We start from the raw sequence: 26,307 nt of genomic DNA on the forward strand, positions 1-26,307 counted from the left end.
GAAATTAATGGAGAAAAAGTATTAATATAAAATATATCTATACTAAATATATTCATACATTACATTAATTTATTCTTTCTTCCATACATTTCATTTCTAACACAAAATTCATCATAGTTGGTGAGGGATACTTAGAATATCACAAAAACTTGGGAATTTGTTGTTACTTATGGTCCATGTCCACTAAATGGCAATTTGATTTGATATTGTAATCTGGTGTTACCATGTATAATTATTTGCGGCTTTGTCATATCAACAATCTATGAAATCTACGATTACACTAAGAAAAAAAGTATGCTTAAAATTACCAGAATATGGTCAAATTTACTGTGTTTCTAGTTCTATGGGAACCCCAGAAAGATGGGTGAGTTTTACCGAAACGTTTTGGCAATGATTTTGGCAATTAACAATAAAATATAGTTTTGTAATAGATAGTAAAATTTGGTACGTGTAATTGGTAAAAGGTTAATAGGGAAATGGCTAATAGGTAAATGGTTAATTGGTTAATGGTAATTTGGTTTGGTATTTGGAGCCTTGCGTAAAAATCATTTATTCAGTTAAATTTACTTTTCAATATTTTATTTTTTGCTAAATATGTGGTTATAAGAACTATAATTTTGAACTCCAGAATTTCCTGCAAACCGTTACCATATGAATGGAAAACTTACCAAATGAATGGTTTATGTAAATACAGTATGCTTTGGCTTTAATTACGGGAATTATAGTTTTTTTTTCCACCAGAAATGTTATAATCATACACATGGTAGTTTTACACGATTTTTTTCGCCAAATAGATTTATATTTTAAACCTACCTCATTTTTAGCGCATACACTCAATTAGTACTCAATCATCAATTCAAGAAAAAACAATGGTCTTATGATAACATTTAGAGTGAATTTTATTTTACTGAATTTTACTTTTTCTAACATGTTTTACTGACATCATAATAAGTGATATATTTGTGAGAGAGTTATAAAACAATTTATCACTTAGATATTAGCAAACGTACTCAATATTGCATGTTTTCTATCAAATCACTGAAATTTTCATCAAATTTAAAATAAATTTTCTTTGAATTATCATTATAAAATGTGAGCAATAATTTGCGTAATTCTTTTTATTAATTCTTTTATACTTAATACTTTTTATTGAAAATACATTTCAATGGATATTTTTATCACTATTAAACATTTTGGAGCATAAGGAACCGTAATATCAATCAAACTTACTGCAACTTTAAAATGGTGTCAAGTTGAACCATATTATCATACTTCTTAAAATTAATTACTCCATACTATGGTTCAACTTGAACAGAAACAACTGCAAGTTGTTACTGAATTATAATGTTTACATGAATTGTATTGTTAAGTTATCACCCTGAATAACTTTTGTTCCAATAATCGGATTTTCATGTACTGTAAACCAATCTTGATAGTTTCGAAGTTTATCTTCAAATATGCAAACTGATTAATAGTAACCAAAAAGGTTGGAGTATATTTTGTGCTATGCAGACTAAAAAAATTTGAAAGCACGAGGGAAAGTTTATAAAATCGACATACTATAATTTCGGTTCTATGATCGTGTTTAGACACTGAAGAAGTTATTTGGTGTTTAGGCTGACACTGAGGAAGGTTTTTGTTCACAGAACGAAAAACTATAGTATAAAAAGCATATTGGGCATTACGCTTTTTTATTTATGCTTCATTGTTTTTTTCTTTAATAATAATGCACTTCAAAAAATTCTGGATTAAATTATGGTAATAAGAACTAGCACCCTGAGTGCAGCTTCCATAAAATTCACTTTACCATAAAATTCGCTTTTATTGTAAAATTTCATGACGTAATTTTTACCATAACATTTATTTAATTACATTAATTCATTAATTTTACAATAAGTACTGTAAATAAAAATTACGGTTTATAAGATATTTCATTCTGCAAAACTTAATATTTAAAAGTACTGGCAACCTGAGTGCCTGTACTTATTCTAGTAATTTGAACTGGAAGTTTTACCGTGTAACTATTAATTTAGTTACGTACTTTTTCTTGGTATAAATATGCCCTTTCATTGGGACTTGTATTCAATCTAAAAAGTATTGCCCCAATAGTTCAGCTGGATTAGAACGTAACTTGAAAATATTAAAAACTGATATCAATTTTCCAGAAATTTCTCAAGATTAGGTTTCACTTTAGAACAGAAAATTCAATGTTTTATTTATATAATACTTCATTTTGAGTTTATAAAATATTCTTGAGATTCTAGTAGAATGAAATACAATCTTTAATATTAATATACTAATTATTTGTAAATTTTTTTACGTGCGTAAGAAGGATTTAGTCAGGATGGAGATTAAAAATTTGATCCCTTTAAAATCAACTTCACTTTTTGCGCATTTTACTATAACTCAGTAACTATTTAAGAAGAGCGAAAAAATTTTCACACACAATTACTCAAAGATATCACAATGCAAAAAATGATTCAAAATATCTCTTTTAATTTTATCTAAAAATAGTAAGAAATTTTTTAAAATGTCAGGCATATAAATTTTAACATCATTTTAAACATTTAATTTTTAATTACGCAAATTTAAAACTTTAATGAAATTAGTTGAATAAGTTTTGAGAAACTATAATTCATTAATTTGACATTTTTTGAAATTGTATAATTAAGACCAACTGTTTGACCGATTTTGGTCAGATTTTGTATTTTGCCATTTAAAAATAAATAGTTTAAAAAGATGCTAAATAAATTATTTAATAAATCAACTTTTTCTCCGTTTATTATTAAAGAAGATAATACGAAATAATAAATAACTATTAATCATATCAATTTTTTCCCTTCAGATAAAGGAATTTTATAATCGTAAACAAAAAAATCTGATTCATTGTAAGAGTTTCAGATTTCCGATAAAATACGCAAAAAGTCCAATAATATTAAAAGGACCAAATTTTTGATAGAACTTTTTACAAAACTATTAGAATCAATCACATTTTTCAGTTTGCAGTTACCCTACACATTTTGACAATTTAAAATCCAAATCTCTTAAAAAAAACCTTCATTGAAAAAAATATGATTGTTATATGTGATTCTGTCACTTTTAAATAATTAACTCTAATTAATTAGCATATTTGCAGTTGAATATTTGAACCATTGAGATTGGTTTTTAATACGAGACGTAACAATTATTAGAACGAAAGTTTTTCTTTCAGGATTAGATGTGTTTTTTTCTTCTTTTTTTGTTACTGTACCAATATGACAAAGTACAATGTTGAATCATTTTTTTCCCTTTGTTGTTACTGTACCAAAATGACCGAGTTCAATGTAAATTTTTTTTTCTGAGAGTATAACACAAAATTATTAATAAATTTCGGATGTTGTTTAAAAATATTACCATTAAAAATTTAAAAGCACTTCGATGATAAATAAGAATCGATTGAGGGGAAAATATAATCAAAATGACGTAATACAATATAAATTACTATAAATTAATCATATGAGTTTTATCCGTGAAATATTTAAACACATTAGTTTTTCAAATAACTGAATTAAAAAAACTTAAATGTGCACTCTAAAAAAAATCGACGCACCAAGAAGGAGTTGAAACGAAAATTGGTGGATAGGGAGACAATGTAAAGAATAGTAAATGATTAAAATTTCAGAACAATTGAATAATTTATTGCAGAGTTACAGTAACAAGTTCAATAAGGTGTTGACCCGCCTCTAGCCTGGATACAAGCTGCCACACGGCGTGGCATAGACCGATAAAGCTCCCGGATGGTCTCTTGCGGTATTTCCTGCCAAATTCGATCCAATTGTCGAACGAGGTCATCAACATTCCGTGCCAGATGCAATCGCCTTCCCATCATATCCCAGACATGCTCGATGGGAGAGAGATCTGGTGATCTGGCAGGCCAAGGAAGAGTTTGACAAGCTTGCAGACAGTTCATAGCAACACGTGCCGTATGTGGTCTGGCATTGTCCTGCTGAAAAACCAGCCCAGGGCGCTGCAAAAGGAACGGTAGCAAAACAGGTCTTAGGATGTCGTCGACGTACCGCTGTGCAGTAAGTGTACCTCTAATGACGACCAAAGGGGTCCGGCTGTCAAAGGAAATGGCACCCCAGACCATAATGCCTTGTTGAGGGCCGGTGTGGCGTGCAATAGTGAAGGCAGGATACCCCCTCTGCCCTGTGCGTCTCCAAACACGTCTTCGATGATCGTCAGGGCACAGTTGGAAGCGGGATTTGTCGCTAAAGACTGTACCTCCCCAGTCGGCATCATTCCAGCCTGATCGAGCGTCGATTTTGCGCGTCTTAGTGCGTTCTTGGTGCGTCGATTTTTTATTGTTATAGAGTGTATTTAAAGCATTTTTAAATACATTGCATTACATTTAAAAATTTAACGAAAACTAGAATGCGTTTGGAAAAATTTAAATGAATTAAAACTTAAACATTCAAATTTTTAAAAAAGAGTTCTAAGTATCATCTAGTGAAAAGTAATTCCGTTGATATTTCTTTCACAGTTTTCTTTCGCTTTTTTAAATTTTTATCAAACCATAATGTCAGCAAATGTTCAATCTGATTAAAACCGCCTTCAAATGTATACTAAAAGCATTATCGGTTCCGAAAAATCATATCTAGAATGATTATAATTTGACCCAGATATTCAGCTATCTGAAAGAACGGACTACTGCTTACGTTTTTTACACTATGACTTTATCCTTACTATCAAATGTGTTGAAAAAAATGTAGTCCTGAGTTATTTTAACAAAATTTATTTATCAGTTTTTAATTATAAAAATTTTTTCCGGATAGCCTTGAAAAAAATGAAACGGTCATTTTGTAATGTACTAAAAATATTTATTAAGTTTTAAATAATACCTCCTAGGAAGACTATGGTTTAATTAAATCCACATTTTTTGTTGTTATGGCACTTATTAAAAATAAAACTAGATCATTTATATTTTTGTATTTCAAACGATAAGTGCTATACGGAGAGTATGGAAAATGTCTGGTCACATTTTAAAGGGGGATAGAAGAGATAAATATAATTGGTTTTGCAAAAAAAAAAAAATTCGTTTCCAGAAATGCCGAATGAAGCTAGGGTGGAAGCCATCACGTTCCCCTGATCTGTCCAGCTAGGAGTTCTTTCCATGGGGTCTCTAAAAAAAGCATCATCTGCAATATCCTTGAGGATTCTGACATAGTTCTCGTCGTTTGATTGTTTGTTGCTGATAGAGGTGAGCTGTGTCCAAGGCGTGACTGATGCATTTGCTAATATACATCGTTTTACGGTTTTGTGCCACGACAGTGGGAAATTTTATAGTTGATGTAAACTGTTCCGTGGATTTATGGTAACACCTTAACTTATTGAAGGGCTTGTTACATTCGTTAAACGATTTAAAGAGCTTGTTACTATTGTTAAATGACTTATTAAAGAGCTTGTTATAATTGTTAAACGATTTATTAAGTGCTTGTAACATTTGTTGAACGTTTTATTACAGAGCTTGTTACATTTCTGAAATGATTTATTAAAAGGCTTGCTACATATGTTAAACGATTTCTTAAAGGGCTTGTTACATTTGTTAAATGATTTATGAAAGAACTTGTTACATTTGTTGAACGATTTTTAAAAGGGATTACTACATTTATTAAGAGATTTATTAAGTAATAAAAGGCTTATTAGTTCTTCATATAAAATGAGAAGTGTATAAATATTAAGTTTTATGAACATCGATTACAAAGTCGAAAAATTTTAATCACAAAGTAATTCGAATTTATAAATTTTGAAGCTTAATGATATTTTTTAGGTAACAAGTATTCTAATAATCGAAGAAAAATCTTTTGTCCCTATTACAATTATTTTTTGGTATATATTATTACTAAAAATACAGAGTGAGTTGAAACTGAAACTTCCATAAACTTAATTAAATAAATAATATATTTCATTAAAAGTAGAAAAAAGTCCTCCAATTTAAAATTATGAACAATGAAAACGATCAAAAGATTGTACGATAATTTGTTTTCAATTAAAATAAGTTCCCTAAAAAGTAGTAATTTGAAGAGTCTAAGAATGCATATGTCTTTTTTTCAATTAAGAAATTACAATTTTTTTTTTCAATTAAATTATTAAAAAACTCAATTAAGCAATAACGGCAATTTTATAAGAATTATTATAGATATCAATGAGAAATGGACCCTTATACTACATTGTCCAAAAGATTTCTAGTTGTCAATGAAATTATTTAAAGACAAAAATGAAGTTAATTAGGAAAATAATTTTATAATACATTTGTGAAGAAAACTAAAGAAAAACTCCTAATAGGAACCTCTCTAGTCTTAAATATGGAAAAGTCCATTTAAATCTTAAATATTTTTTTTAATAATTAGTATTAAACAAGAGTTTCTTTTTTCTTCTATTGAGTTAATTTTCTATTTTTTACCAAATTAATTCAATTAATTATTACGATTGTTATTATTATGAACACTAATAATTTTACAGATTACGGTTAAAATATTCCGATATATTTTTTATAATGAGTTCTTCCCTTTGTTTGAAACATTATAGAATTATAGAACGAGTTTAAAAACGCAGTCTTCTTTTCCGTTAAGTAAACTGTTCCCTTAAATCAATCACTTCCATATAAATTTTAAAGCTTTATTTGTTTCTAGTTTCATTAATTATTATCTTATGTTTAGATTATCTCCTTTTTTCATGCTTACAAAAGGTCATGGTCGCAAAAACAGGTCCGTTGCTACGCGATCTGGAGACGTCCGAGAGATTTTCGCACTTTGTACAAAAAAAAGCTTAAATAAATACGATTATATTACATGACAGTTGAGTGTATGTTTAGGGTAACTAAGGAGAATATATAAACATTATAATGCTATATTTTTGGAATAGATTTATCACACGGTGATTTGTGATTAAAGAGCGCAAAATATTTATGCAAAATAACAGGAGATATTACATCATTGTTTTTGTCAAAATTAAAATAACTAATAAATTTTTATTTAAATAAAAACTTGTTTAATTTTAGTTTAAGTGCCCATACGTGTATTTAAAAATGTATTTTAAATTGTATGCTTCTGTTAAAATTATTGTGTTTTTCTGTTTAAATTATTTTATGATTTTCTCAAATATTTTATGATTTTCTCAATTATTTAATGATTTTCTCTATTATTTCATGATTTTTCTCAATTACTTTAAGATTTTCTCAATTATGATTTTCTCAATTATTTAATGGTTTTCTCTATTATTTTATGATTTTTCTCAATTATTTTATGATTTTCTCAATCTCAAATATTTGTTTATATTACATAGTAGTTCAGTGTATGTAAAAGAAAACATATGAGACTATCCAAATATTACAAAAATATATTTTGGAATAGGTTAACTGTACTGTATAAAATAATTGTTAATTACACAGAAAAAAAATTTTTTTTACGGAAGAAAGAAACAGTTTTAAAATAAATGCATATTTATTTCTGATTTTAATCGTTAACCTCACACCCGTTTTTTNTTTTTTTTTTTTTTTTTTTTTTTTATTTGTTGACTCCGTATGTTCTTTACTAAATCGTTTTTTTTCTTTTTCCTCACCTTGATCATAAGCGGATTAAAACTGTCAATTCAAGTTTAAGCCAAGCAGTTTCGCTTACCGTAAAATAACTTTATTTTATTTTTTAAACTCATTTTATGATTATTTTCTATACTTGCTCTTACTTTCCAGAAACTATTTTACTGTTTTGAACATCGTGTAAATAAAATTGCGATTCGTCTTTATTGTCAACTTGATACACTGTTTGATTATTATCTGCCTTTAAATATAATTTTTCGATATTTCAAATTGCCAGATATTTTAAAAGGGTGCGCCAGTAAAGTTTTAAAAAAAATTTTTACACCTAAATATAATTTAAATCAGTAAGACTTATAAAATAAAGACAGTTTCAGACTTTTCCTTATAACTGAACTCTAGAGCAGGCATAGCCTGGTTGGTAGGCCACTGGGCACATGTCCAAGAGGGCGTGGGTTCGATCCCCGTCTGCCGAAGACTCCCCGTGTAGTAAATGGTAACTGATGCACGTTAAATCTGTTGATTCACAAAGTCCTCTATGTTCCCATAACAAATCATACCTCTTGGGGTTACTGATCCAGGAGTTTCCTTGAATTCTGGATTGGTTCAAAATTACAAGGCTACGAGTTGAACATTATTAGTCGTAAACCCAAAATTGGATCGGCTGTTCAACGCCTGTTCTGAAATAAAATTATAAAATAAAATAATCGAACTCCAGAGTTACCATGACTTAGGGGCCAGAGCGCTCGGTTCCAAATGAAATGACTAGGGGTCGACCACAACGCTGATGTCGTTTTTTTTTTTTTCTTTTTTACAATTTAGTGATGATTCCGAATATTGATATGAAATCAATATAAAATTGTATGTTTTCAAGAAACAAGATAAATGTATGTAAGAAGATAATAGAACTTAATATATTTAAGCATAATAACAGGGAACATATGTCACAAATTTAAAATAAGTTTTTTTGTCAGAATTAAGTTATTAATGAAAGATGAGTATATAGTTAGCAAAGAAGAATATACAAATATTACAAAATTATATTTTGTATTCCGTATACAAAAATTTCTTCTGATTTATAAATGCGCCATTTCCTTAAACGGCTAAATGAAAGTTAATTTAAGCACAATTAAAATGATCACTTCTAATCCTTTTTTTTTTTAATGTTAATCACATTAAGTTTTTTTCTCTTATCTTATTCTGTTGAATAAAGCGATATTTTTTGACATTCTTAAGTTAAAATAACTAAACACTAGAAATAGAAATATATTAAACTTTATCTTTTACTTTAAAAACTACATTCGCTTAAATACTTAATTTGTATTTCAGTACACAAAGGTTGTTTTATAATCAAACATTGTAAATGCTGTAGTGCAAATGTTGTTTTATATACCTACAATGCAAATATTGCAGTATATGCAAATTTTCTTTTGTAAACACAAGTTGCAGATGTTGCGCTTTGTGCAAATGTTGTTTTGTAGACAATGAAATGTTGCAAAGTATGCAAATGTTGTTTTGTAAGCACACAATGAAAATAATGCAATGTATGAGAATATTGTTTTGCATACACAAGTTGCATATGTTGCAATGTATACAAATGTTCCTTAGTGCAAAAAAGTTGTTGATCGTACATTCAGTTTCAGAAAGCATATCAATATTAAAACATGTTGTATCAAAGTATAATCTTCAAAATAACTATGAATCCCATTTTATATACAATATCCTATTATTTTGCTTTATATATTGTATCCTATTATTTTGCTTGATGCAATGAACAAAAAAAAAGCTATAATTAGTATCAAGGACCATATTAAAAGTAAATTTTTTATGCTAATTGTTTTTTCGTATGGTAACACCATTTTTAAAAATGTTATATGTAACTAAAAGCATTGCTTGTAAAACAATGTATAGTTATGAAAACACTATTGTAATATGGTTAATAAAATGAAATGAATTCGGAGGTGTAAGAATAATAAAAATTTAATACCTATGAAGTTAGTAAAATAAAATAAAAAATTCAATTAAAATAATACGCTTTAGAAAAAAACAACTTTAACCATATTCGTTCAAGTTTTCCGCATCCTTAAAACGATGTTAAATTGAACCTTGTTTCCATTCGAGTTAAACCATAGTATCGTGATCAATAAAATGGTTTAATTTGCACGATAATATTGTTCAATAACTGCCAAACATCATTAAATTAAAATAAATTAATTCAACCTTGAACCATAATTGATTCAACCTTGAACCATTTGCAACAACCTTAATAAGATGTTAAGTTGAACAATACTTTAAATTAAAGTTAAACCATGTTTCCATTCAAGTTGAACCATGTTTCCTTTCGAGTTGAACCACGGTAAAGTTCTATAAGGTTTACTAAGGTAAATTTGTATGATAGTATGTTTGCAACAGCGAATTTGAACTGTATCATTGTTCACTGCGATGTAAAATTTCTAACAGCATAATAATAGTAATAATGAAATATTATCATTATTATATATAACGATTGTTAATACCACTAATTATTATTAATTTTAATTATTACTATCATAAATTTATTTTATTTTTACAAGCGTGGGTCTCATAAAAAGATGTGAAAATGATAAACGTACACTGTAAAAAAATTCCAATCAAATTACGGTAAAAAGTACAGACACTCAGATTGCGGGTACTTTTTACCGTAAAACCTATTTTTACCAGAACATGTAACAAAACAAAAATCTGATATACCGTATTTTTTATAGTAATAAATACATTAAAATCACAGAAGCAATCTAATTGAATAAATATTGCTGTGAATTTTTTTTTATTTTTTGGTGAAACTGGATTTTATGAATGATGCATCCATGGTGTCAGTATTTTATACCGTAACTTGCAGTGTATGAAATTAAGCAATGAAGTTAAGCAGTGTATTAATCAAAAAAAAATAAGCAATATTTATCATGAGCTAAAATATCAAATTAAAAGTCGTGAACAATTTTATAATTTTAGCATGATACACAATTTTGTATTTAAAATACAACTTTCTTTATATTTGATTTCAAAATCAAAATACTGATAAAATTTTTATTTCAGAACCCATAGTTTTGCAAACCAACAGTTACAACTCCACAAGCCCACCCAATCATTCAGAATTCGGATCTCCCACTCCAGAGCATCAGAGCACCCGTGTCACCACTTCAACGACAAGCGTCACCAACAATGCCGGGGGTGTCGTCAAAACCGAGCCGATCTCCTCGTCCCAACCTCCCCGTCAACGAACCAGGCGAAAACCTCGCGTCCTCTTCTCACAAGCCCAGGTTTACGAATTAGAAAGAAGGTTTAAGCAACAAAGATACCTGTCAGCTCCAGAAAGAGAACAATTAGCGAGTGTATTAAAACTTACATCCACACAAGTAAAGATTTGGTTCCAAAACCGACGCTACAAATGCAAACGTCAAAGACAAGATAAAACATTGGAACTTACCGCTGCTAATTTACACCAAGCTAGACGCGTTGCCGTTCCTGTACTTGTAAGAGACGGAAAACCATGTTCTTCAGCCTATACGGCAGTATCAACTGGTGGTAATCCTGGATATTATCCATCACCAACGGCAGCTACAGTACCAACATCCGGTTCATCGTATCCTGGTACAGTACCGTACTCTCAGATACAACAAAGTTCCGGAAATAACACAGCAATGACAAACGGAGGTGGTGTTTTTGCTAATATGCAAGCTATGCATTCTTCCCCAAATCTGAACAACTGGTAACTGGTTTTGGAACAGTATCTTGTGTTGATTATTAGTGATAAAGGTTTTATTTTGATGAAATTTCTAGTTGAACTAGAATATTCGAACAAAAAAAATTGGTAAAATAAGCGCATCCATAGCTGTATGCTGAAAAAAGATACGTGCTGGTCACATATCTTTTCTTCAGTCGTCCACAGATTATAGAATCTGATTTATTGGAACAAAAGAACTTTTGAAATTGCTCTGCCTAATTTCAATTGAAAACAAATAGGTATTGTACTGGATTATGAGCAAATACTGAACTAAGAATGGAATACTACGGTGTTCAAAAGTGATTTTTAGGTGTTCATATTTTGTGTGAACTTTTTCAGAAAATAATAGTTCAAAGGGACTTTTTATTAGTTGTGAAAAAATTCTAGCTAGCCATACAAATATATACTCAGTATGTCTAAAGTAAATGTAAACAAAGCGTTGCCAAAGATTTTAGACTGATTTTATTGTAAAGTGCAAGATAATGAGATGTAATTTCTCATTTACGAGAATTGTGTAAATAGCACTCTTTAACCCTTTTTTATTTTGTTGAAAATATCCTGCCAAAGATTTTGATGTTGTTAAATATTTAGTGATGTTTTGGTGTAACAATTTTATGAAATTGGCCAAATATTAATAATTAGAGTAGAAACTTCTCAAAAAGAATGAAGAAGTTTTTGAAAATCCGAATGAATATATATCCTTAGATTTTATAGTTTTATTTCGCTTAAAAATGATCAAAGATTTTTAATCATCTAAGTTATGTTAGTAAAATATTTATATTTTCTATTAAAAGGCATAAAGTCTTAGCATTTTCAGAGTATTCTTTTAAACTAAAAATCAATTACCAAAGTTTGAAAATTTAAAAAACAAAATTTCTTCACATCAGTATTATAATAAAATATATATATATATANTACAGATATATATATATATATATATATATATATAATTCAGTGAGCAAGTATTTGTAAAAAAAATTTCTTATTGCTGTAAGCTTTGCAAAATAATATGACCAATAAACTTGCTCATAAATTATTACGAGAGAAACTAATAAATACAATCTAATAAATACTTCCTAATCTGATATATACCAATAAATACTTCCTTTGCCTAGTATAGTTTGCCATTTTGAATGCATTATTGTTTAAAATTTAAATTTGCTTTCATTTTTCTTTCAAAGACACACTATAAAAACTTTCATTTGAATTTATCAGCACCTGGTTTTAAAAATGCTATTTTATGAAGATTAATCTAACATGGTTAAGTTAATTAATGGTAAATTATTTTTATAGCACTTTTTGACTTATTTATAATTATTGTTTATTAACAAATAACAACAAAGATTTGATTAAGGCATAGAAGTATTTTTTTATTTGTTACATGAAATCGGGTTTAATAAATGGCAAAATTAACGTACTTGACGTAACGCATGTAACGCACTTGGCAAAATTAACGTGACATTAACAGTATACTAATTAGACATAATTTTTATTCATAAATAAATATTAAATTTTTTTTCTTAAAAGGCACAAAGGAAAATTTTTAATGAAGAAAAGATGGTTTTTTACCAATCTATTTTAATTGAATATAGTTCTTCAAATTATGATTATGCCAATGATAGTTATTCAAATACATAGCTTGTAGAATAACTTTAAACTTTGACAGAAACTTAGCGATTATTTCATAATAAACTCAAATAATTTAGTTTAATTAAGATACAAAGCATATTTTTTAACTATATCTATGAATTCACAAATGATTATATAAAACGCAATTTGTTGAGGTAAATACCATTTATATCAAATATACTTATTTCTTTAGACTGATATTATTTTAATGTGTTTGTGGATTCTGCCATGATATTAGCTTGCATGTTAAATGATTAATTTTAGGATTTGTCAAGATTTGTATCTCCATTTAAATTATAAATTCCGATAAATTGTTATTAATGAGCAAATAAGATTTTCGAAATTTATTAGAATGTAAATTTATTAGTATTTTGTTTCCATATAGTTTGTAGCTGTGCTACGCCTACTTTTGTTGTTGAAATATTGTTGAAATTTTAGATAATAATAAAAATAACTTACCAACTTAAGTATCGTTACTTTGTGATTTTTTTCAGAATCTAAATAAAAAGTAAATTTAAAATTTTGGGTAACCAATTTAGATGAGCGAAAATTTACGCACTGGTCATTACTACTTAATTTACTTCAAGTTATACACTTAAGCGAGTCATTTCATACAACAGAAAAATGGAAATAAATTTTAAAAACATGTTAAAAAGCATCGTTTCTTAAGAGAACATTTTCTAAAAATAAAAATCCGCAGAAGCGTACACTTTTTAAGAATAAACAATATGCACAGTTAATCAACTTAATAAAAGTTCTGCCTATTTTTTATACATAAATTTTTTTTTTTTTGGAAAATTGACTAGAATTTTTTTAGAAAATATTTGTTTTGTTATCAGATGCAGATTTTTCAAAAAACACAGTACTGCACTGAGAAAAAAAAGTATAGTCAAATATGGTAAAATTAAGCCCATGATTCTGGTTTTATGGGAACACCAAAACGCTCGGTAATTTTTACCGAAGAGGTTTATTAATAATTTTAATAAAATTAACAGCAAAATATGGTTTTATAATATGTAATAAAATTTGGTATTTGTGGTGAAATTTGGCAATTTTATCATGATACCTTGGAGCACAGCTTAAAAACCAATTATTCGGTTAAATTTACTTTCAGTTTTGTATTTTTTACTAAACGTGTGGCAAGTAAAACTATCATTTTGAAAGTCAAAATTTCCTGTATGGGCGGAAAATTACCACATAAATATCTAAATACAGTGCATTTTAGTTTCTTATGACCAGAATTATTATTACCATGTAGTACCAGAAATATCACCAGTTTACCTGAAATATCATTACCATACAGTTACGTAATTTTACCTGAATTTCTTCCTCCGTGTGTAAATAAAAAGTTTTTTGAATAAATATTCGTGAAAAAGCTCTCCTTAAACTAATGCAAACAATGAAAGGATAATGTTTACCGAAATTCGGGTCTATTGGAGTTGTAGTTTTAGATAAAATATTTCTTTTGTGTTGAAATTTACAGTTTTGAGGAAAAAAACCAAGTAACCAGTGGCACAAAGAGTTTCTGAAAAATCATGAAAACACTTCTAATGCAACTAGAATAAGGACTAAAATCTTTATAGAATTTTAAGTTTAATCCTTGTTATGAAGGGAAATTTTAAACATGTAGGTTTTGGTCAACAAATATGAAATAGCTCTCTTATGTGAGAGACATTTTTGAATAAATTTTTAGGCATCTCATTCGGATTTTTTTATTTCTTTTCAACTATGTAAATATAGCTGAAAATAAAATTCTCCTGTAAGCGGAATAAAAAAAATTATATGCGATGGCGAAAATGAATACACTAGTTGGACAATTCAACTTTTGTCAACTTTACCTTACCTAAAAATATTATTCATGTGTATTATTTAGTTTTGTCACTCATGCATAGAGTTCACTATTTAATTATATCACATCTATCGTCAATATATAGATTACATTCTATGCAAATTTACTTATAAATCTACATTATTTGCATTTTTTTAAATGAATGTAAAATAAAGTTGAATTTTTTTTTCATCATGAGAAAAATTTTCGTAGAAATTGCTTAAAAATGTGCAAACATAACTGATATCGGAAATATCTTTATTGTCCAACTGATTCTTTAAATTTAAAGCGAATATTTATTTTTATATTTAAAATTTGAAATATTAAATGTAAATTGTTTTAAAATATTAGAAAAAAAAGGGTGAAAAAAACGAAAGAAAATTTTGGTTACGTGAAAAGTTTTAACTACGACTAGTCGTTAGAAAAAAATATTGACATGTTTTTACAATTTTTCTTTAATGATTGTTTTTTAAACTTTTTTTGTAGCGTACAGCAAGAAATTATACAAACCTGCTCACAAGATTTGAGACTCTTCTTTTATTATACAAAGAAACGAGTTAGCATTTTACGAACCCTCCAATTTTAAATGAAAAAAAGCTAATGTTTATCAAATCATACAAGAAATATATTAAATTAAAATAAAGCTTTCATACTCCCACACTAAGAATCGTATTTCAATTGTGTACATAATTTTTCCAAAAAATCATATTAACCGATTACATTTGTTCGTTGATTTATTATTATAGGTAAGCCGTAATTAGAAAAGCATATGACACCTACCAAAATCACTAGATTTATCAACCCAAATTATTACTTAATTTATGATTATGAAAGAATTTTCCTTGAAAATTATTAAAATCTTGATTAAATTAGCAGTAACCTTTTTTTTCCAATGCCCACCTGGGGTGACACTTTGTCAATTCAGGTGTATCATTGCAGATTTACTTACCACTCTTTTAGGGGCACCTCCATAAGACAGATAGTAAAGAGATTGAAAGAACATCCCTGCCATGTCCAGAACTCGAACCCAGAACCTTAACAATATTAATCATAACATTAATAATCATAACATTAATAATCATAAAACAGAATACAAAATAAAACTTCTGTTTAAAAAGTTTGTGTTTTAAAAATATGTATTTAAAATTATACAAATTAACGTGGTTAAACTATTTCACAAATTTCATTTAATTTCAACTGACACTACGAGAGAAACTAATNTTGAAAATTATTAAAATCTTGATTAAATTAGCAGTAACCTTTTTTTTCCAATGCCCACCTGGGGTGACACTTTGTCAATTCAGGTGTATCATTGCAGATTTACTTACCACTCTTTTAGGGGCACCTCCATAAGACAGATAGTAAAGAGATTGAAAGAACATCCCTGCCATGTCCAGAACTCGAACCCAGAACCTTAACAATATTAATCATAACATTAATAATCATAACATTAATAATCATAAAACAGAATACAAAATAAAACTTCTGTTTAAAAAGTTTGTGTTTTAAAAATATGTATTTTAAATTATACAAATTAACGTGGTTAACCACGTTAATTTGTATAATTTAACTATTTCACAAATTTCATTTAATTTCAACTGACACTAAATATGCCTTAACACATACAAATATATTTACAAACACAATATACATATACAATATACATATACAATATACATATACTTTGTACAAGCATCTCAGTAATAACATTAATATATTTAATTATAATAATTCATGAAAATTATAAATATTATATATTAATACAAATTATAAATTAATATTATAATTGGCGAAACATACAATAAATAATAACTGCTATGCATTTACTATTTATTGTACGGTTCAAAAACAAAACTGATATAATCAGATAACTAGGTATACTTCCCTTCAGTTTCTAAAATTTATACATGCAATTCTGAAATAAATCTTTGTAAATCTTGACGGTCATCCTGATAAAGGATTTTAATATCCAGCAATATTAAATAGAATGAGATTTACAAAGTAAACTAATGACAAATTTTGTCGAGATCTATCACATAAAAAAGTTTTTAAATAAAAAAGTAATTTCTTAACAGATTTTCTCACGGGAAATTAACCATCCGAAAGTTTTTTCGTTTCCAAAACCCACATCTCTATAGTTGATTTTATAAACAAACAAATATAGACATACATATTTTAATGCTATAATATGTAAGTAAACACGGTATGCATATTAAAGAAATTAAAATTTAATAATAAAATCAATCGAATAAAATAATCCCTCAACTTATTCATATTATGTACTGGCCGCCTCCGGTGACTCACTGGTCCCCCTTCTTAACACTAAACATACCATAACCGATCAAAAGTGCCGTTATTATATGTTGTATTGTATTACTTTATAAAGTGTTGGTATGTTTAGGGGTAAATAAATATAATTTCAAAATTTCGAGATTTCAAATCTTACAGTCGAAACTCAAGACAGTATGTAAGTATCATTGCACATTTCACTGCACATTCATTGCACATTTCAGATGTTAGGCGTTTCGTTGCATTTTCGGGTTTGATAAAAATGGATATCACGGTGAGTTAAGCTGCTTGGAACAACGTATACTAATATTTTAAATAAATAAAAAATACTAAGTAAATGGAGCCTTCGATGCAATTAAAACGCTCTATGGCAAGCCAATGACTTTTATTTGTAAGGGTTTTTTTCCCCATAAGGTAAAGGTGATTTAAATTTTTTGAAGTAAAAAAAAAATACACTGATCTAAAATAACTAATATAATATATTTTAAAGTAAGAAATAAATTTTAAGCAAATAATTTGGCTTAATAGCTCTATTACAGAACTAAAAAACAGCATAACCAAGTAAATGAGTATAAGCATTAGAAAAAATTGAAATCAGTCATTATGTTCATATGACGCGTTTAATTGGTAACTAAAATGGACTTTGCCAAACAGTTTTATTTACTTTTTTTTACTACTTTTTTCTGTGAAAAAGCTTTCTTTTCTTGATTTTTAAATCCATGTTTTGAGACATAACTGATCTAAGTCTTAAATATGAGTACACAAACATACAATCTACGAGCGATTAGTGTATCTAGCTGATTGTTGGAGCCCAATTCTCACCACTTCTCAACCTCTCACCTTACTATTTACTAGTATTTTCATTTAAAAGATAATGATATACAGTTTGAAAATTTGTGTAAAAAAAGGATGTTTCTTATGACTTTTGGACTAGCCATACCCGCTAATTATTGGCATTTTGCGAATTAAATCAGGAAGGTGTGCCCTTCGTTTGGCAGCACCGCAAGGGGGAAAGTCACTGGATTCCCATCACTAGATTATTCCTGTCATCATATTAACACTAGATTCCCATCCTGAGACCCGCCACAATGGAAAGCAAGCTTAATCAGATTTTCAAATATGAGATTTTTTTTATTGATAAATATGTTTCTTATTACTTATTTTATTCAGAGTTTTATTATCATACATTTATTTGATTTTATTACCGGCACTGAACAGTTCAACCATATCAGGAATACGCAGCTCTTTTGCGGATGCAAGTCAATAACAATGGGTGAATCTATCAATTAGCACCAGATATCTATCCTAGAACGCCTTAACAAGAAGCGAGCTAATTCATATTTTAAATTATGTGAATCATTTTGTGTTTAATCAGTATATAATTACTTATTTTATTCAGTGTTTTCTTAATCATACCATTATTGGATTTTATTACCGGCGCTGAACAGTTCAACCAATATAAAGGATATGTAGATCTTTTCTTGATGCAAGTCAACAGCAATGAGTGAATTTATCAATTAGCACCAGATATCTATCCTAAAACGTCTCAACAAGAAGCGAGCTTACTCATACTTAAAATTATGTGAATCATTTGTGGGAATTTATTTATAGACTATGTCAACCTTCATCTATCGAAAGGTTCCTCACGATAGAATCAAGTTAACATGTATTATATACTAGTAAATTGGTATTCAATATTTATAGTGGTAGTTACGCCACATTACTCCCCTTCCAGAATTTTATCTGTGATAGAATTCGATGAACGAATACCACTAGTTGATTTTTTTTATATCATTTTTGCTCATATTTTCTTTTTTTTTCTTCTGTTTATAGCATTTTGCTCATTACTTTTTTTTCTTCAATATTGTTTATTGACTGAGAGAATTTATTTACTTCACCGGAATTTTTTTTCTTTGAGCAGTATTTAAACAAATCAACTGTTTAATGTGGACCGTTCATCACTGTTAGCACGTTCTTATCACGTCCGCAGGTCACCAATGTGGAGAATTATTTATGGACTATGCCAACCTTCATCTAGTGAAGCGTACCTCAAGATAGACACGTTAACGTGTCAAGTTAACATGTCTTATACACTAGTGAATTGGTGTTCAATATTTATAGTGGTAGTTACGCCACACATTTTATGTTTAATGAGTAATATAATTACTTCTTTTATTCAGCGTTTGCTCAATCTTACGTTTATTTGATTTTATTACCGCCACCGAACAGTTCAACCATATAAGGGATACGTAGCTCTTTTCTTGTTGCAAGTAGATAGTAATGAGTGCATCCATCAATAAACGCCTTATATCCATCATGGAACGCCTCAACGAGATGCGAGCTTACTCATATTTTAAAATAAGCGAATTTTCTCCAAAGTTGGTATATTTTAAAACAACGATTCCTAGAGAAGTAAAGGAGACTGTTGAGCTTACGATCACATTTACCTTCGACCAGAGTAGATATTTGCATTGAGTCTATGTAGTTAGTTGGTACCAGACAGAACAGTAATTATCTGTTGTGTTGTAGACCATTCCGGCTTTTCTTAGACCTGTACTAAAAAACTGTTTTGAATTTATCCAGGTACTCATTACTTTTATCCTATCAATACGCTTGTAAAATAAAGCCTCCATAGCACATAAATTTAAAAAGCTAAGTTGGATAAGAGCTAAATTGTCATTCTCAAAGAAAAAAATACGAATTTTTTTATGCAAAAAACTTTTTTTTGGATCAAAAAATATCAAAATAAGTGTGTGTAGATTGTACCTTGGACCTGACCCAGTGTTATTATTGAACATTGGATCGGTCCCAGGTATATGCAACACGTGCGTCTGAATGCCTCGTAATAAAAACGTCATTTTTCAAGAGCTAGACTTCATTAAAGATGCAAAAAATTTTATGTTCTTAGTCAATTTATAAATGTTTGAAATATTCCAATAAAATATTATCTGGTATTTCGGTTAAGGCTCATTTGTTTTATATTAGCTATTGCAAGCTATTTGAAAACGTTATTTAAATAAGTTTTAGCGCATGAAAATCCAACATGAATAAGCTTTCAAGTCATAAGACAAGAATTTCAAGTTCTTATCCAAGGCGTAATATCCGATGGTCTAAGGTACAACGCCATGTTATAACTTGGACGATTTTTTCGAACTTATTTTTTTTAAAGTGTATGATAGCATTCGTTTACAAGAAATATTTCATTATTAGACAAATGTATAATATGTTTATTGCATATTTTTTAAGTAATTTGAATTATTAAACTTATAAAAAAAATAAAAGCCTAAATTGGTTCGAGGTATTTTTCTCTCAAAATGGAAATAGTACATACAAAAAAAATTAAGAGCAAACAATCTCATTTACGACTGTTTTTCAAAGACTCTGATATCACATGAAATAATGCTTCTTTTACGAACAGGTGAATTTTATAACCGCTGTCAGTTTGCAACAATTATCTGTTATTTTCAGGTTATTAGCTTTTCTTTATCGACGTATACTAATTCTGAAAATAATGCAGAACATTAATATGCGAATAAGAGCCATAGTTTTGTGAAAATGTAAAGCATTTGTGACCTTTTTTTAATGTTTATAAAGTTACTCTAACGCTGAATTGTTTGGACTTATAAAAATTAAAATTAGCAAAAATTAGGTAATAGCCATTGATTTTAATAATTTTCATATTGACGGAAAAATCTCTATTGAGCTATTGACATTTTAAAGAAGTTAAATTATTTTTAAAATATTTAAGTTATTTGTCCGTTCTAAAACCTAGATAATTCTTTATGGCGAGATGGTATGGATAGCCGCATTGCCTCAATTGAATGGCACTTAAATTTTGATGGGGTTTTTTTTATTTTCTTTGGCAAAAGTTCTTTGGAAAAAACTGTTAAAAGAAAATCTGAAATTACTTGAATGTGACGCACTATAAGATTTATTTTTAACCTATCAATAATGGAAGTAAAAAATCGAAGAACTAATTGACTATTTAATTCCTGCAGCGAAAACATATCTTGCCACACAAGAGAATGTTCCATATCATATAACTATTTACATACTCCTCTGGAATGCATTGTTTTAAAATATGCGCACTCAAGAATCCACGCGACTGCCACTCCATCAAAGGAAAACATTATACAGCCATTACAGTCCATTATAGTTTAAAGAGGATCACAAAATCCTTCTTCCATTCTTTTTTAACTTCCGAATTCGATCTCGCAGCCCCGTGTTATTTGAAACGTGTTTAAACAGGAGCTATTGATTCGTTTAAGCTCTTGGCGTTCTTTTTATGTATAATAAACAATGTGATGAAAAGTCGAAAATTGCAGGGAGGGGAAGATATTGAATGTCCGGTGGTTGTAAATGGCTCTAAAAATGGTGGACATTTTTGTTTGACAGTGGTGGATTAAAAAAAAATTGTTTAACTTTCTTTCTGATTGACAAGATTTGTGTTTCAGTATGTAGCTAATAAAAAACATTTGTTATAATAATAATAATTATTATTATTATTATGGTATACTAAACTAAATAATGAAACTTTGTTTCAGCATTTACTCTTTTTTTAAATTTTTTATAGTGTATGCATATATGTACATGTATGCAGTTTTATTCGTAATGACCGCCCTAAATGAGTGATAGGTGTTTCGTAAACACCACCCTTAGTATGTATTTTTATAATCTTTATCCTTAAATGAAAACAAAATCGTACAAGTGAGTACGCTTTTCTTACTTCATTTTGATAAGATTTTTTAAAACAATAAACATTCAAGGGGGTAATAGCAGAACACCCTGCATTTCCCATTAACTTTGCAAAAGTAGGAATATACTATTTGTTCTTTTCTTAACTTTCATTCAAACATTATATTTCCTTTGACATTTTAACTTAAATAAGCATTAAAAAGGTTGATTTACTTAAACGGAATTGTTGTTTAAGAGAAAGATAATAGTTAAGCATGAATAAAGGATTTGAAGTTTTTTTTCTTAATTTGTTCTTTTTTGTCTATAAATTTTAGAACAAAACATGACCAGACCAAAAAAAAGAAAAAACTTAGAAAATATAAACTTTTTCTTTTCAGTATTAACTAGTTTTTGGAAAGCTTTCAAGATAAATTGATTGTATTCACTTTCAATTTTATAATTCAAATTATTTCTAAACAGATGGAAAATAGTACTCAGAAAAAAGTACTTCCTATCACAAAAATATTGAAATTCAAATCACACATAAGTTTATAGGGGAAATATATTGTTCAATAAAATTAAATGAATTTTTAACCGAAATATCTCTTAATAAAAACAAAATAAAAAAATAAATAACTATGGAATGATTTAAAAAAAATGTTAAAATGCATTTACTTATTGCAAACCATACTTTTGGATTAGACAAATTTATAATAGGAGTAAAGAAACAAGTTTTTAAACGCAAGTTTTCTTAAGAGTACCCCGAAAATCACCCTTCCTTCGTTGACTTCGAAAATAAAAATAAAAAAGAAGCATTTTATTTTCAAACATTCCTCCTCACTCATGCAAAATTAACTCCAATGTGAAAACAATAATTATTCTTTTTAAGCAGGCGATGAGTGTGAAAGCAATCAAATTAAATACTANTATTATTATTATTATTATTATCATTATGGTATATTAAACTAAGTAATGAAGTCTTCTTTCAGCATTTGCTCCTTTTTAAAAAATTTTATAGTGCGTGCATATATGTACATGTATGCAGTTTAATTCGTAATGACCATCCTAAATGTGCTTCGTAATGATCACCCTATAGGTGTTTCGTAAACACCACCCTTAGTATGTATTTTTATAATCTTTTTCCTAAAATGAAAACAAAATCGTACAAGTGAGTACGCTTTTCTTACTTCATTTTTGATAAGATTTCTTAAAACAATAAACTTTCAAGGTGGTAATTACGGAACACTCTGCATTTCCCATTAACTTTGTAAAAACAGCGAATGTACTTTGTTCTTTTCTTAACTTTCATTAAAACACTTTATTTTCAATATTTTAATTTAAATAAGCACTAAATAGACTGTTTGACTTAAGTGGAATCGTTGTTAAAGAGAAAGAAAAATGTAACGCATGAATAAAGGATTTGAAGTTCTTTTTAAATATGTTTGTTCTTTTTTGTCTATAAATCAAAGAACAAAACATGACCAGTCCAACAAAAAGAACTTAGAAAAAATAAACTTTTTTTTAAGCATTAACTAGTTTTTGGAAAGCTATCAAAATAGATTGGCTGTGTTCGTTTTTCATTTTATAATTCAAATTATTTCTGAAAGGGTGGAAAATAGTTAGAAGGCACTAAATATGTTGAAAATACTTGCTCTGATTTTACTCGCAAAAAAGTACTTCATATCACAAAAATATTGAAATTCAAATCACGAATAAGTTCATAGGAAAAAAAATGCCTAATAAAATTACATACATTTATTACTTAAATATTTATTTTTAAAAAATAAATAACGATGGAATGATTAAAAAAATTTAAAAATGCATTTACTTATTCCAAACTATGCCTTTAGTTGGAGAAATTTAAAATAGGAGTAAAGAAACAAGTGTTTAAAGCAATTTTTCTTAGAGTACATCAAAATTCACTCTTCCTTCGTTGACTTTGAAAATAAAATAAAAAAGAAAGATTTTCAAAATTCCCAACTCACTCAAGTTAAATTAACTCCAATTTGAAAATAAAAATTACTCTTTTAAACAAGCTATGAGTGTGAAAACAATCTATTAAGATACAATTTTTCGTAAAGTACCCTGAAAATTCCTTTGTCGATTTTGAAAATAAAATAGCAACGTTTTATTTTCAAAAATTCCTCCTCACTCATGTAAAATTAACTCCAATGTGAAAACAATAATTATTCTTTTTAAGCAAGCGATGAGTGTGAAAACAATGAGTAGTTAGAAAAAGATATTTTTCTAACTACTCATTGTTTTCACACTATTATTAGATTTAGATTAACTCCAATTTGAAAATAAAAATTACTCTTTTAAACAAGCTATGAGTGTGAAAACAATCTATTAAGATACAATTTTTCGTAAAGTACNTGGGCTTTGAAAATAAAAAAGAAGCATTTTATTTTCAAAAATTCCTCCTCACTCATGCAAAATTAACTCCAGTGTGAAAACAATAATTATTCTTTTTAAGCAGGCGATGAGTGTGAAAGCAATCAAATTAAATACTATTTTTCTTAGGGTACTCTTTATGGGCTTTGAAAATAAAAAAGAAGCATTTTATTTTCAAAAATTCCTCCTCACTCATGCAAAATTAACTCCAGTGTGAAAACAATAATTATTCTTTTTAAGCAGGCGATGAGTGTGAAAGCAATCAAATTAAATACTATTTTTCTTAGGGTACTCTTTATGGGCTTTGAAAATAAAAAAGAAGCATTTTATTTTCAAAAATTCCTCCTCACTCATGCAAAATTAACTCCATTGTGAAAACAATAATTATTCTTTTTAAGCAAACGATGAGTGTGAAAGCAATAAAATTAAATACAATTTTTCTTAGGGTACCCTTTGTGGACTTTGAAAATAAAAAAGAAGCATTTAATTTTCAAACATTCCTCCTCACTCATGCAAAATTAACTCCAATGTGAAAACAATAATTATTCTTTTTAAGCAAGCGATGAGTGTGAAAACAATGAGCAGTTAGAAAAAGATATTTTCCAAAATAGAAGAAAACTTCAATTATCGACATTTAATACTCCTGTTGAAAGCAAATTCCGCCTTCTCGCTGACGTTAATCATCGTATCATAAAGACTTCATCATTTCTTTGTCATCACCCCTACAACCACTTTTTTGTGCAAAAACGCAGACACCCGAATTCTTCGCATTTTGCATCGTTTTTTAATCACCTCCGGATTTAATATATAATATAACGGGGTTAACGACTCGATTCTTCTATTACGTCAGTACCCGAAAAATCCCCTAAAACTGGCCCGAAAACAAGACAACAGTTGTCGATGTGGAATAAAAGGCTTTACTAAGGCCTTGGATTACCAGTGACTTGACCAAACGACGCCATGAGGCGATCATTGTTTGGGCATGGACGACTATAAAAGAAACGGTACTTGACAAGAAATATAAGGCGGTCTTTGTTTTTGGTGCAGAAAACCTTTATAACACAGACGCCTTAGTATCAGTTCGTAAATTGAATCATTCAAGGCTGATATGCGACGAAACCTGGAAGAAAAAGTGGTGTGGTGGGTGGAATATAATATTTACCTCTTTAATGAAGTTCTCCAGCACTTTCTCTATTTTTGAGTCAATTGCTCACTTAAGTGGGGTGGCCCGCGACAAAATCGTTTTGTCGCGTGCCTGTTAATCAAAGTTACATGTTATCTGTACATCGTAGATTCAAAACAATTATTTTATGTTTTGATAATTTCCAGATAACATATTTTAGATAATATTTCTGAGAATAACAAATTATATAAAGTGCATTTAGATAAACAAAATATTTTTATTACATAGCGTCCCTTTTTCAAGGTTGTTTCTCATTCTTTTGTGGATAGTCCCTATTTAGGAATGGTTCTATAACTTAGACAAAGCATCTGATTAAAAGAAAATTATTTTTAATTTTTTTTATTTTATTTTATTTATTTATTCATTTTATTTTTTTAATTATTTTTTCTTTATTTGTTGTATTAAGTGCTTTTAAACATGCATGCATTTTTAGATTTTATCGCCTCAGGTAATACCAAACGTTTGGTTCGAAGAAGAAAATTATAAAATATTTTACTTAGTACAACAGTTTGTAAAATGGTAATTTTGATAAACTCATATTTTTATTTACCCATCAATACCTACACTGGGAAAAGTTTCGGATCAAATTACAGTAAAAAGTACCTAAGGTACAGTACTTTTTACCAAAAAATCCATTTTTACCGGAATATGTTACGGAACAACAAAAAAATCTGATATACCATAATTTTTGCAGCAATAATTACCATAAAATCCCTGAATCACAAAAATTAAATAAATGTTACAGTAAAATTACGGTAAAAATGGATTTTACGGTTAAAGGGATTTTACGGATGATGCACCCAAAGTAAATGTACTTTATACCATAATCTGGTGCGGAATTTTTTTTCTCTTGCTGTGACATCTTCAGGGATAATTATAAAACTTCTTCAAGGATAATTCTAAAGGCTTTTTCTGGCATAAAATTTGCATAAAGTATTTTTCAACATTCCATTTTCGTTAGATTTTATCATGGA

At 28.3% G+C, this 26,307-nt stretch overlaps 1 protein-coding gene and 1 long non-coding RNA gene across 2 annotated transcripts in view; one reads left to right on the plus strand and one right to left on the minus strand.

The window, feature by feature from the left end:
- Nucleotides 1-11,180, minus strand: part of LOC107445729 (uncharacterized) — a 33,744-nt gene extending 22,564 nt beyond the window's left edge. Inside the window, exon 1 of the long non-coding RNA XR_011636191.1 lies at nt 11,040-11,180. This is a non-coding gene — a long non-coding RNA (uncharacterized lncRNA). The remainder of the gene's footprint in view (nt 1-11,039) is intronic.
- The window catches only part of LOC107445723 (homeobox protein Nkx-2.5), a 29,860-nt gene extending 17,674 nt beyond the window's left edge, over nt 1-12,186 (plus strand). The window contains exon 3 of the mRNA XM_016060196.3: nt 10,649-12,186. Coding sequence (XP_015915682.1) covers nt 10,649-11,325 — 677 coding nt within the window. The 3' untranslated portion in view covers nt 11,326-12,186. The remainder of the gene's footprint in view (nt 1-10,648) is intronic.
- Nucleotides 12,187-26,307: the final 14,121 nt, after the last annotated feature.

The sequence above is a fragment of the Parasteatoda tepidariorum genome, chromosome 2 (assembly GCF_043381705.1).
Source record: "Parasteatoda tepidariorum isolate YZ-2023 chromosome 2, CAS_Ptep_4.0, whole genome shotgun sequence".
Taxonomy (NCBI): domain Eukaryota; kingdom Metazoa; phylum Arthropoda; class Arachnida; order Araneae; family Theridiidae; genus Parasteatoda; species Parasteatoda tepidariorum.